The 12,195-nt window shown below is 46.3% G+C and overlaps 3 protein-coding genes across 6 annotated transcripts in view; 1 reads left to right on the top strand and 2 right to left on the bottom strand.

Annotated features, from left to right (window-relative positions):
- LOC105906094 (formin-2) overlaps positions 1-1,961 on the top strand; it is a 43,484-nt gene extending 41,523 nt beyond the window's left edge. The window contains exons 17-18 of the mRNA XM_031579342.2: positions 151-232; positions 553-1,961. Of these exons, the coding sequence (XP_031435202.1) occupies positions 151-232; positions 553-579 (109 nt within the window). The 3' untranslated portion in view covers positions 580-1,961. The remainder of the gene's footprint in view (positions 1-150; positions 233-552) is intronic.
- Positions 1,962-1,981: 20 nt separating this feature from the next.
- Positions 1,982-8,272, bottom strand: grem2a (gremlin 2, DAN family BMP antagonist a). The gene is made up of 2 exons (XM_031578770.2): positions 7,169-8,272; positions 1,982-3,495 (listed from the first exon to the last, which is right to left on the bottom strand). The coding sequence occupies exon 2, from the start codon at positions 3,492-3,494 to the stop codon at positions 2,907-2,909; it is 588 nt and encodes a 195-aa protein (XP_031434630.1). The 5' UTR covers position 3,495; positions 7,169-8,272; the 3' UTR covers positions 1,982-2,906.
- A 1,653-nt stretch (positions 8,273-9,925) lies between these two features.
- The window catches only part of rgs7a (regulator of G protein signaling 7a), a 43,716-nt gene continuing 41,446 nt past the window's right edge, over positions 9,926-12,195 (bottom strand). For 2 of the 4 annotated variants that reach the window (XM_031578759.2, XM_031578758.2), the window contains exons 17-19: positions 12,106-12,159; positions 11,316-11,353; positions 9,926-10,669 (exon numbers count right to left, since the gene is read on the bottom strand). In XM_031578759.2, coding sequence (XP_031434619.1) covers positions 11,333-11,353; positions 12,106-12,159 — 75 coding nt within the window. In that variant the 3' untranslated portion in view covers positions 9,926-10,669; positions 11,316-11,332. The remainder of the gene's footprint in view (positions 10,670-11,315; positions 11,354-12,105; positions 12,160-12,195) is intronic. The other 2 variants (XM_031578761.2, XM_031578760.2) reach the window with 2 other exon arrangements.

The raw sequence follows: 12,195 nt of genomic DNA, 5'->3' as shown, positions 1-12,195 counted from the left end.
GCCGCGGTGCGGACAGCTCCTGTTACCTGGGCCGCATGTTAATGATGACGGAGAGAGCGACTCTGTCACGAAGCCATTATGGTGATGAATAAGCCACGTTTGGGCTTGATTTTCTTTTTTCTCTTCTTTTTTCTTCTCTTTTTTTTCCAGATTGAAAGTGGCAGAGGAGTCTTTCAAGCAGGCCCGAGAGAAAGCCGCCTACAGTGTCAAACCCAAACATGCCTCTGGGATGGTGAGTGTGTGTGTGTGTGTGTGTGTGTGTGTGTGTGTGTGTGTGTGTGTGTGTGTGTGTGTGTGTGTGTGTGAGAGAGAGAGAGAGAGAGAGAGAGAGTGCCCTTCTGACAGCACTCTCCATGGCTGCTCGCTGATGGAGCTCTGATAAAGCTTGACCCTTCTTGTCATCCTATTTTCCTTATTCTTTAATGTCCATCAAATCATTTGCTCCATAAATCCTCCCTGCTGACAGAGCATGGCAGCATGAGTCTGTGATGTGGCTCAGTGTGTTTCTGCTGATCAAATATTTAACACGGTGCCATTGATTCTGTTTCACAGAAAGCCAAACTCGGACAGAAGATTTAAGAGACTGCCGCAAGGACAGCTTTGCTCTTTGTTTTAATTAAGAAGGCACGTGGCGGTGGTGACAAATTCCCCCCCCCCATGATAACCAGCACTTTTGTCTTTCTCTCTGTTCAACTCCTCATGTTGTAATCAAAGAGCATTTTCCTTCAGGCTCAACAAGGATTTATATTTCTAAGCTCCTCTGTTATACCGTGTTACATTCGTCAGTGGCCCCATGAGTCCATTCAAGGCAAGATCATTTTCTCCCAGTCAATGTAGCCACGTGGAACCTCTCCTCTCCAAAGCTTAGCGGCCCTTTATAAGGAGAAGCAGCAGGTGAGAGACTTGTGTTCGTCTTTATGGAAAAGCTGGAAGTGCCTTAATTGAAGCACACTCATCGCCATCGCCATCACCCATCGCCCATCGCCCATCAGCCCTGCTGCCAAGTGAGGTGTCACTGAGGAGAACACGGGGCAGAGGTGCCCTAGGAATCACTCGCGGTGACGTTCACTACGAAAGACTCTTAATCACTGAGCAAAGAATCATATCTTACTGACTTAACCCCCCATAGACATAGAAGTCATTGAAGTTGTTGAATAGGTTATTTAAAGCCAAAGTGCTTCCCAAAGTGTGTGTGTGTGTGTGTGTGTGTGTGTGTGTGTGTGTGTGTGTGTGCGCGTGCATGTGCATGTGCGTGTGAATAAAGTAAATATGTTCTGGGGAAGCTTAGTGTGGACCTGCCTTTCTAAATGATTTTTCCCTCAATACAATGAGCCATTTGCTAAAGTAGAAGCCATAGACATTCAGCATCACTGCACCTTTTTTACAGTCCTGCATTAAAACTCTGACCTTGTTTGTTGTTTAACTGCAACACGGGGCAGAGGTGCCCTAGGAATCACTCGCAGTGACGTTCGGTATGGAAAAAGAAAGGCTCTTAATCACTGAGCAAAGAATCATATCTTACTGACTTAACCCTCCATAGACATAGAAGTCATTGAAGTTGTTGAATAGGTTATTTAAAGCCAAAGTGTGTGTGTGTGTGTGTGTGTGTGTGTGTGTGTGTGTGTGTGTGTGTGTGTGTGTGTGTGTGTGTGTGTGTGTGTGAGTGTGAGTGTGAGTGAGTGAGATGGATATGAGGAGGGTTTCTGCAGTGGACTGTGTAAAAAATCCAAATTTGTGTGAATAAAGAAAATATGTTCTGGGGAGGCTAAATGTGGACCTACCTTTTTCCCCTCAATAAAATGAGCCATTTGCTAAAAAAGAAGCCATGGACGTTCAGTATCACTGCACCTTTTTTACAGTCCTGCATTAAAACTCTGACCTTGTTTGTTGTTTATCTGCCACCCGTTACACCAGTGAACTTCATTTTGTAATAATGTTTGAATTAACTAATTATTGTTCAATATCTGTTGTGTCTTATTGGTGGGGAATCTCTTGCATGAGTGAAAACAAACATCTCTTCAGCATATTGTAGAATAGATTTATTATATAATAATATTTTAAACTTTGAACATATATATTTAAAATTATTCAGTACCTTTATCATATATAAATTCCTTTATCTATCAGGATACTCTTGTTAAATATTTCTGTGGTACAAAAAAAAAGAAGGTACATGTGGTGAAGACATCCTGTAGTGGCTTTCAACAGACATCTTAGCAATCTCCAACCTTATTGGCTACACACACACACTGCACTGAAATGCCATTGGTGGAGAGACAGTTCTGTAGCCTTTGTGTCACAGTCTTAGTTCTATTGTTTAGTTCTCCATCCTCCTCTATGGTTATGGCTCATGTTGAAGTCTTGTCTCGGAGCTGCAGCAGTCGTGCAGGGGGCCTGAGGGGGAGGGGGGGGGGGCTAGACTCTGGGGATTCGTCTTATCTGCAGCGCCTCAGTAAGAGGGTTTGGATTCAGGCCAGGGAGGGGGAGAGGGTAAGGTTCAAGAGACAGTTGACCTCCGGTCAAGAAGAGGTCAGAGTTCAGAGCACTCCTCTGTACACTCTGTCCCCTACAGGCGAAGTTCAAAACAATCAAAACATTTGTCCTAAACAAGAGAGGTCCCAACCCTGGGGTGAGTTGGTGACGGCAGATTCAACCAGCGGGATTAAATAAGACGAGCACAGAGAGGTGACCAGACAAGGCACTGTCCTGTGGATGAGTTCTGCCCAGTAATGCCCATCTTGTGTGAAAAAATGCTCCATGGAAACAGGAAATGGGTCCATACAGTACTTCCTATAGAACCAGGTAAGCATTAAATGTCCCCATGCAACAGAGAAATACCCCCCTACATGTTCCACACTGGTGTTCCTCCGAGCACTGGGGCAGCTTTACTTCCCCCGCCCCCCGCCTCACTGTGTGTCGTTGACGCTGACGGACACGCAGCGGCACTGTTTGACACGCTGGACCTTCCTGTGGCGGAACGGCGGGTCCAGGCCCGGGCAGTGCAGGCGCAGCGTCACCGTGGTGACCCGGTGTGGCCGGCAGAAGGCGCAGGACTGGAAGGAGGCTCCATGCGCGGGCTGCTTGCGCCTCTGGCGATGCTGGCGCGAGCCGGATGTAGAAGAGGAGGAGGAGGAGGGCGTGTGGATGTGGCGCGGGATGTAGAAGGAGTTGCACTGGCCGTAGCAGAAGCGGTTGACCACCGTGCGGCTCACGCAGCCCTCCTCGCTGACCGTCTGCCGCAGCGGCTGCGTCTTGCACCAGTCGCTGCGCAGGTACTTCCTCTCGGTGACCACCAGGGCCTCGCGGCTGGACGCCAGCACCTCCGGCTTCCCCATGGGCTGCAGCAGCGCCGGGGGCTGGGGCACCAACAGGCTGTTGTCCTTCAGCTTGTACGGAGACGGGATGGAGCCCTGGGGGCCCCGGGCCTTCTTACAGTCCGCTGTGATGCACAGGCTCCATGCCAGCAGCATGGGTAAGGCCAGCTTCCAGAACATTCTGAGGAGAAGAGGGAGAAGAGGATTAACATTCACCAGACCTTGCCCTTAAGATGCTGCTTGAGGTGTCAGTAATCAGCATGATCTCTCAGACTGGCCCTAGACACTGCCTCTAGCACAGAGTCGGCAGAATCAACAGCTCAATGGGGGTAATGAGCTGATGGGCGTCAGTCCAGTCTCACAGGCGATAGCCGGCTCTGTTGTGTTTATGATGGATCTGTTTTCTCTGCGTGACTCCAGCCTGGCTCAGCCAAGCCTCGCGTGTGCTGTTCTGATGGAGCCCTTGGGTGGAAGTACTTGGGTCTTTTGGTCTTTAAAAAGAGAGGCAATCCTAGAGGGGACTTTGTGCCTGCGATAAAGTTAATGCCGTATTTAGTCCCAGTCCGGTCCTTCATTTTAAAAGCCTAAAATTGCGCCCGCTCTAAAGTCCTCTGTCTGGGAGCAGATAACCTCTGAACTGCTGTTCACATTCTCAGACCTGTGGCTCGGCCCTCTCTTTGTCTGTCTCTTTCTGTGAGTGTGTGCTTGTGTGTGCTTGTGAGTGTGTGCTTGTGAGCGTGTGTTGCTGAAATGTCAGGAGGTAGTGGTCATTTCATCATGACACGGCTAAAGGGGTCAGGTAAGCCCTGCAGTGGCTGTAAAGAAGAATGGATCCATCTTCTGTGACTCCATTCAAAGTCCCTGAATCATTAAATGTATTTGCTTTTTTGTCAGTTTGCAGAATTCCCTGAAAAACAAACAGGAGTGTCCTTCAAAGGGAGCACTTAAAAAGCCATAAGGCCCAGAGGAAGTTGACTTTATTGCTCTCGTCGCGGGCTAAAATGATTAGTCATTTGCTTACTTTAGACATGAAGCATGCTCCAGATATGTAAACAGCCTGTATGTTACTTGGCCATGTGAATGTTATTAAGTGGAGGATGGAAAGTTTTTTGTGTGTGTGTGTGTGTGCTGGCCACAACCTGACCAGGCAGCCACCCAGAGAAGACTAGAGAGCCAGACGGACAACAGAGACAAACCCATGAGTAACACACACAGTAACACACTGCACACACACACACAGTAACACACTGCACACACACACACACACACACACACACACACACACACACACACACACACACACACTGCTTCGGATTCAGTTATGACCCACTCCCCCCCCCCCCCCCCTTCACCTTCTTCTCACACTTGAGTTGGGCTAATGATTGATATGGACACACACACACACACACACACACACACACTAGCATGCACACTTTGTCTTTAAAGATCTGCTGATTCAGTAGATTGTTGGATCAAATTCAGTCAGATGAACTTCCTGCCTCTGCTCCCTCTGTCTCCCTCCATTAGTGAAAGATGCGTAAGCCACATGACTTACAGTTCCCAAGTCACAAGAGCACCAGAAAGATGACAGATCTACTATAAAATATCAGTTTGAATTCATAAGTATGATCAAGCTCCAGTTAAGACTATACATCTCAGTATAATAAATGTCTCAGTCTCTCACACGCCCCCCCCCCCCCCCCCCCCCCCCCCCCCCCCCCCCCATACACACAAACACTGCACGCATAGGCATGCACACACACACACACACACTAATTTCATAAATCTCTCTGGAAGACAAATTGCCGTTGAGCGTAATGATGGTGTACTCAGTACACAGAGAAAAATAAACAAAATGTCTACTTTCCCTCGCTCCCTCCCTCCTCTCCTCCCCTCCTCTTCGCTGATGATCGCTGTCTCTCAGTCAGAGGTGACATCGTGGGCAGGTAAAGGCAGGGCTTAGAAGGGAGCCATGATTCAGATACTTTCAACACTCTTTGAGGTGACAGCCATAATCTTCACCATGCACAATTACAGTTCTTGGCAAGCTAAACAATTAGCCCAACAACAGTATACCAGGAGACATCACCACCTGCTCAGTATGTGTGTCACGTGTCTCCATGACTACAGCCCTGGAGGTTCATTATTTCTGACCTTCTTCTCCCAACCAATGAAGTGGCAAGACAAGAGAGAGAGGATGACAAATAGATTTCCACTAAATGTTTTCAGGAGAAAAAGGAATTTCAGTCGTTCCACCACACATACATTCAACCAGCATCACCTCTACAGTACCAGCATCGTGACTGTACCACCAACATTGAGCCAGACTGCCAAACTCAACAAACACGGGGGAAGAGACTCCAGCCTTCCCGGATACCAGCATCGTTTTTGATACTCCCATAACAAGGCGAAGTGACGACCACAAGGCAGAACTCAACATGGCTCTCCTCTCCTGGCGCCAAGCTCTCTGCCATGTGATAGCAGACTTCCCCTCCAAACTCAGCACAGCAATTATGACATTTACAGGTAAATCTCTCCACAGCTCCAGTGGGCTGAGGGTGTTATTATGGACAAATCTGCCAAAATTACCTGCAACACTCACACAGGCAGGCACAGAGAGAAAGAGACACACACATGCCCGCACACACACACGCAACACATGCACACACACACACACACACACACACACACACACACACACCACACACACACACACACACACACCACACACAGACACACCACACACACCACACACAGACACGCTGATGATGTTTCTCAGCTCAATGCAAACCATGCAATTAAAGCCTATTATGGTAAATGCTGGTGGTTTAATCTCCTCTGGCTTGCGGGGTGAGCTGGTGTGACAGGCAGGCAGGATGTGTGGGGGCACTGATCTGTCAGGACCTGGAGTCTCGCAGCGCCTCGCAGGAACACCCACAGATCCAGCACACGCCTCGCTCTCACACACACACACACACGGAGACACACACAGAGGGAAACACACACATGTCTGACTGACTGTCTGTCTGTCTGCAGGTCTGCGTACCGTCTATCCATCTTTCTGTCTGCCTGTTGGTCTCTCAGACTCGGTTGTCTGTGTTTGTCTGTCACTGGTATTAAAATTCTCTGTTTCGTCTGTCTATTGGTATCATGTTTTCATGTTATGTGGCATAACTACTGAAGTCCCCAGTCATCGGTGCAACCCGCTCAAGTGCTCAGTATTAGATTGCACTGAGTATCACAGAGTGTTCAGCAGGAGTTGAGAAGTTGGCTTGCCAGAGGTTTCACGTCTCTTGGTGGAAAGCACAGAGTGATGGAAAAGCCCCCTGATTTCACTCAGTCTGAAATCCTCTTTACCCAAAACAGCTAGCGGTGCACAGAGAAGCCTTTCCCTCCACAGGGACAAATTACAGCCAAACCAATCAGGAATGGGCATCTAAAGACTGGTCAGATTTTTTTTTTTTTTTTTTACATTTTTGGGGCCATGCACACACAAAGACAGACACTCATCAGATAATACAGTAATTGCACTTGAATGATCCCAGAACTAGTATCCTTAAGCATCGTCATACTCTTGCGTTCATTTCCCTTGCATTGCGGTGACCCACCGAATGACCAAAACCAAGTCAGAATTTTCAGAATATCAAAGACCAGCACACAGTTTCAAATGTCATGTTCAAGCCTGAAATCGTTATTCTTAACCACTCGATACATGCTTTTAAGTTTATAACGTAACTCTGTACACTTCTATCATAAAGTCCACTTTCTACATAAAATATTGACCCATTGTGGCATTGCCTCTAATCCCCACTTAATTAGCCAAACAAACATGAGAGAAGGAAAGCTTACGGTACCTACTGAGTCCGTGTCCGAGGTGAGGGGACTGCTGAGGGCTCTGGAGTCGGGATTAGGTGAGAGGTTACGTGGAGGTTAGAGGTCAGATGAGTGGCTGTTCCAGTGGCTGGCTCCTGGAGAGGGGCAGATATTGGCTGCCATGGGGGCAGTTGGGGCAGAAGAGGATGAGTAACAGAGAGAGAGAGAGAGAGAGAGAGAAAGAGAGGAAAGACGAGATGAGAGAGGCCAGCAGTCCCACTGGGTCCTCCCCCTTTGGCTGGAGGTCCTCAATTTGTTCCCCTGTCACTTTGTGTTTAATTTCCAAATGGATGAGCTGTCATGTCTGGAGCGGCCGCGCGCGTCTCTGAGCTGTTTCCCTGGTGTGCAATCCTGTCTGGATCACTCAGCCTTGGGTGTCACCTCGACATCCACTCGTCGCCTTTCAGACATCACCGCAGGGGAATTCCTTTAAAAGAGAGCCAATGCACTAGCATGATACTGCTTTCTCTCTCTCTGCTCTTCTGTTTCTCTGTCACTTGCTCTCTGTGTTCCTTCACTCTGTCTTTCTCTGCCTCCTTCTGTCTCTCCTTCTCCCCTCTCTTCCCCCTCTCCTTCTTACAGTACCTCTGTTCCACCCTTTCCCCCTCCTCTCTTTCTGTTTCCAGACCTCCTTCAACCCTCCCTCTGGCACCACTCTGACTTCTGCTAATACTCTTTTCAAATTCACCAAACCTTTCTCACTTTGATTCACGTATGCAGGTCTCCTTCTCTCTCACACTCCCCACTGACAACAAAGGGATGCGTGTGAAACATTCCACATCTTGTTTTACCTTTTCTTTTCTCTCTCTGTGTTCAAACTTCAAGTCTCTCCATTTCTGTTCCTCGATTATGACTCTTTTACTCTTTCGTCTGAATGAAGCACTTCAACACACTCAAGTGCTAATTCCTTCTGATTACTTTATGTAACATACCTATTCATTTGTGCTTTTAGCTGCCTTTCTGCTTGTCCCTCTGTCTTTATCTTACACACAAATGCACACATCCTCACACTCACAGGGACACCAACTAGAAATTTCAAAGTGAATGAAAAGTAAGAGTCCCTGCACTTCTCCTGTGTGTCTCACCTTCTATAAAACACACACACACACACACACACACACACACACACACACACACACACACACACACACACACACACACACACACACACACAGACACAGACACAGGCACAGGCACAGACACACACACACACACACACACACACACACACACTCACACTCACACAAACACACACACACACTGAAAGTGAGTGAGAGAGTGTGAGAAAGAAACCAGAATTAGACGGGGCAGGCAGACAGACAGGCAGGCATCCACTCATAGCACACTCATGGCTTCCCACCCAAAAACCAGAGCCATACATCCATGAATCATATCTCAGAGAGAGAACATTCCTGTCTCGTTCTGCTGTTGCATTCTGTTTCTGTTATGAACTTCATTCTTTCATCCTTGTGGTTTTCAGCTCACACTCGTCTGACCACTACAACAACAACAATGTCTGTCACTCACCATATGACAAAACACACTAAAGCCCCCACTCTCACACACACACACACACACACACACACACACACACACACACACACACACACACACACACACACACACACACACACAAACACACAAACACACACACACATTCCTTCGCCCCCACAGACCATTACTGGAGCTTTGGCACCGAGCTGTGCGTGTCTCCAACTGTAATGAATGTCTCCATCATTTTTAATAAGTCTGATCTGGGCTCAGAGATCACAAACACACCCCCACCACCCCACCCAAGGCAAGCGGCTCCCCCAGTGCGCCGTGCCACGCCGTCTTTCAAAGAGACCCTCGCAATGTTGTGCTTGCTCCTCCATCACTGCTTGTTCTTATCACAGAGCAGTCAGTGAAAACAGCTTCAGGAACATCTGAGGTTTAAAGAGGCTGTTTCCTTGTCCTTTTTTCCCCCTGGCTGGGCTCTTTGATCTCCTCATGTGTGCTCCAGCATGTGTGCGTAAATAGCAGCAAACGTCAAGCAGCCAGAAGTATATTGGAGTTGAATTGGCAGACACTTGATAGATTTACTGATCAAAAGCTTTGGATGAAGCTGGGCTGGGCTGCAAATTGGCTGTAGGTTGTCCACTCGTATTCTTCACCTGATTGCTAAACTCAACAGCCTTTCATCTGTTCTCCCGCCTTCCTCTCTCTTGATTCTATACGTTCAGCACAACATTGCTTCCTCTCTCTTGATTCTATACGTTCAGCACAACATTGCGTTTGGCTTCTTACAGCGTGATGTGGGTCATGTCAGCGAGTGGTAAATTTAGCATGAATAGCTGCCCACGCCAGCTTCAGCGGATGGAGGAGCAGAAGTGCTCATGTTTGGAGAAACTCTACAGAGAATCACTTATTACCATCCAGTGGCTTCTAAAGGAACTGCAAGATCCAAGAACAACTCTCCACATCAAGCACTCCGCAAGAGTAGGGCCTTTGGGTCATTTTCATTTCAAATCTCTCTGCCCCAGTTCTGCTTCAAAGTTGTTTCTCAAATGTGTAGTTACTTGCTGACAGAAAGAGTATTTATGAATCCGTGTTGAGGGCTATTACACTGCTATAATTCACTGCACTGAACTCAAGCACAGGCCACCATACAGTACTCCACTGAACAATACTGAAACTAACTATGTCTGAATCAGAATCATTTAAAAAGTGAATGTAAAAAAATTAAACATTGTCCACCATTAGTTTTCAGATAAAGGGCTGACTTTAATACATTTTAATTAAAAGTGTCTTTAAATATGGTATAAAAATAAATGAAGAGAGTAACAAAGAATTAACTACTACATAAGACAAGACACGGCCTGTTGTTGGTGGTGGTATCATTTCCATAACATTTTCAATGTGACTTCACAAGTGCGATGGGAAACTGTGCTAAGTTGTGTGTGTGTGTGTGTTTTCTTTTGTAGTGCAACAAACGTTATGCGGATGAAAACGGGTGTCAGCTTTAGCGTGCCTCTTAAACACCTCCTCTAATGTGACTATTTTGTTCATTAATATTTGTGATTCTCACAGAGTTTATCTATGCAGATTTTCTCGACTGTTTTTTTTTGGCTTTTTTTTTTTCATCTCTATTTTAAAGTTAAGAATGGACGAAGCTGATGTCAAATCCATCTGATATACATGGAAGGGACTGAACATCAGACTGCTCCAAAGGGCATTATATCCAGGTTTCAAAATGTCTCCGGAAGTCCAAACAAACACAAAAAAAAAATGTTCTTCTGATTACTGAAACAAAACCAGAATAAGGGATGTAGAAAATCAGTCCCTTGGACATGCAACATCTGGCTGGACGTCCATCGTCTGTGGGGATGGACCAACCAGATGTGATGGAGAAAAAAACTGTCCTTGTCCAGTGGCATCAGAGTCTCTGGGTTTCAGCGTGACCAGACGAGAGCAGTTCACCTTTTTGAGGTGAGAGTTTTCCCCTGAGAGACAGAGGAGAGGGAGAGAGAGAGAGAGAAGGAGAGAGAGAGAGAGAGGTTACAGAGATGACATACACCTCTCCCGCTGACTGTGTGACAGTACAGGCTGGGTGGTAGTAAGCAGTAATGGATGGATTAAGCATGTTGATGACTTGGCCTACAGGCGATTAGAAAAACACTATGTGCATAAACGTAATGGCTAGAAAAGGAAGTTCTCTATGATCTTCGCCGAACTGAACTAATAACGTATCTTACGTTTAGTAGGTAAGAAGGACATAACACATACTTAAGCATGGTTAAAATAAGCTATACAACAATAACGCGTAATTTCACCAGCCAGAATACGAACACACAAACATTCAATATATCTGCATTAGTAATTGAAAATGATTGAAAATTTGTCATTTGACTGATTTTAAATTGTGGCTTTATAACCATTTTATATATTTGAATCAGCGTCTGAATTTATATGACACACGAGATCCCTGAAAAAGATGTAACATTCCACTGCAATAGCACATGATGTCATGGAGAGAGTGTTCTATACATTGCTGCCTACAGAAAGGATACAATGGAGGATGTAAATACAACACACATGCAGTATGGGGAGAATGGAGACGTGTTTAGCATTAACCACAGTTAATATTACCTGGAAGCATATTTCCCTCAAAACAAGTTCTTACTTTTCTGTAGACAAGGAGAGAATACAAAAAATAAGGGGAGACATTTTGGCAAGGCAGTGACTTTGAGAAGCCAAAATGTGTAACAGGCAAAAGAGAAGAAGGAGATCTAGGTGGTGCTCAGTGCATCTGTCAGTCACCACACAAGGCCTGCAGTGTTAGCACTCACCTCAGCATGTGTGAACTCAACCAGCTGGCAGAGCTGACAAATGCACTGCTTTTATCTTGATTGAAATAGATTACGAGAGCCCGATTTCAACCTTCTTGATTCATAATTTCAGATAAATTATGGAAATTAGACACAAATTAGATAAATAAATTGGCATGGGTATGAAACCTGCTAGGAGACACTTAATTCCCAGCCAGCTGAACCCTGTGTATTCACTAAACATTGGACAGGTGAGGGAGGGCTGGAAATGCATCATGTTTTTTTTGTTATCAAGCAATTTTATTTCTCTGAAGCAGGCAACATCAAACGATAGAGAAGAGGAGGAAAGAGGAGGAGAACGAAGGAAGGTTAAATAAGGTCAGGAGAGGACAAGGCAGAGGACCACAGAAGAGCAAAGGGAAGGGAGACGGCTGTTGATTTGAGGAGATCCTGAAATCAAAAGAGTTTTAGGCTGCCTGACGGACGTGATTGAATGTGACATCACATGGGATCACGATGGGGGATAAAGCCCATACGCAGGCTTTATCGGACCAGACAGAGCGTCTGATTGGCTGATTAACCAACCACACATGGAGGGCGTGTCCACTTACCACACTTCGTGAGAATTTCTCAAATGAGGTTCTGCGTCCCTGTATGAGTGCAGACTTTAACCAACACAAACAGAGAGAAAAGGAGCAAAG

Source organism: Clupea harengus, chromosome 13, assembly GCF_900700415.2.
Source record: "Clupea harengus chromosome 13, Ch_v2.0.2, whole genome shotgun sequence".
Lineage (NCBI taxonomy): Eukaryota > Metazoa > Chordata > Actinopteri > Clupeiformes > Clupeidae > Clupea > Clupea harengus.
The sequence above is the reverse complement of the archived record's forward strand: the minus strand, read 5'-3'. Positions and strand labels throughout refer to the sequence as shown.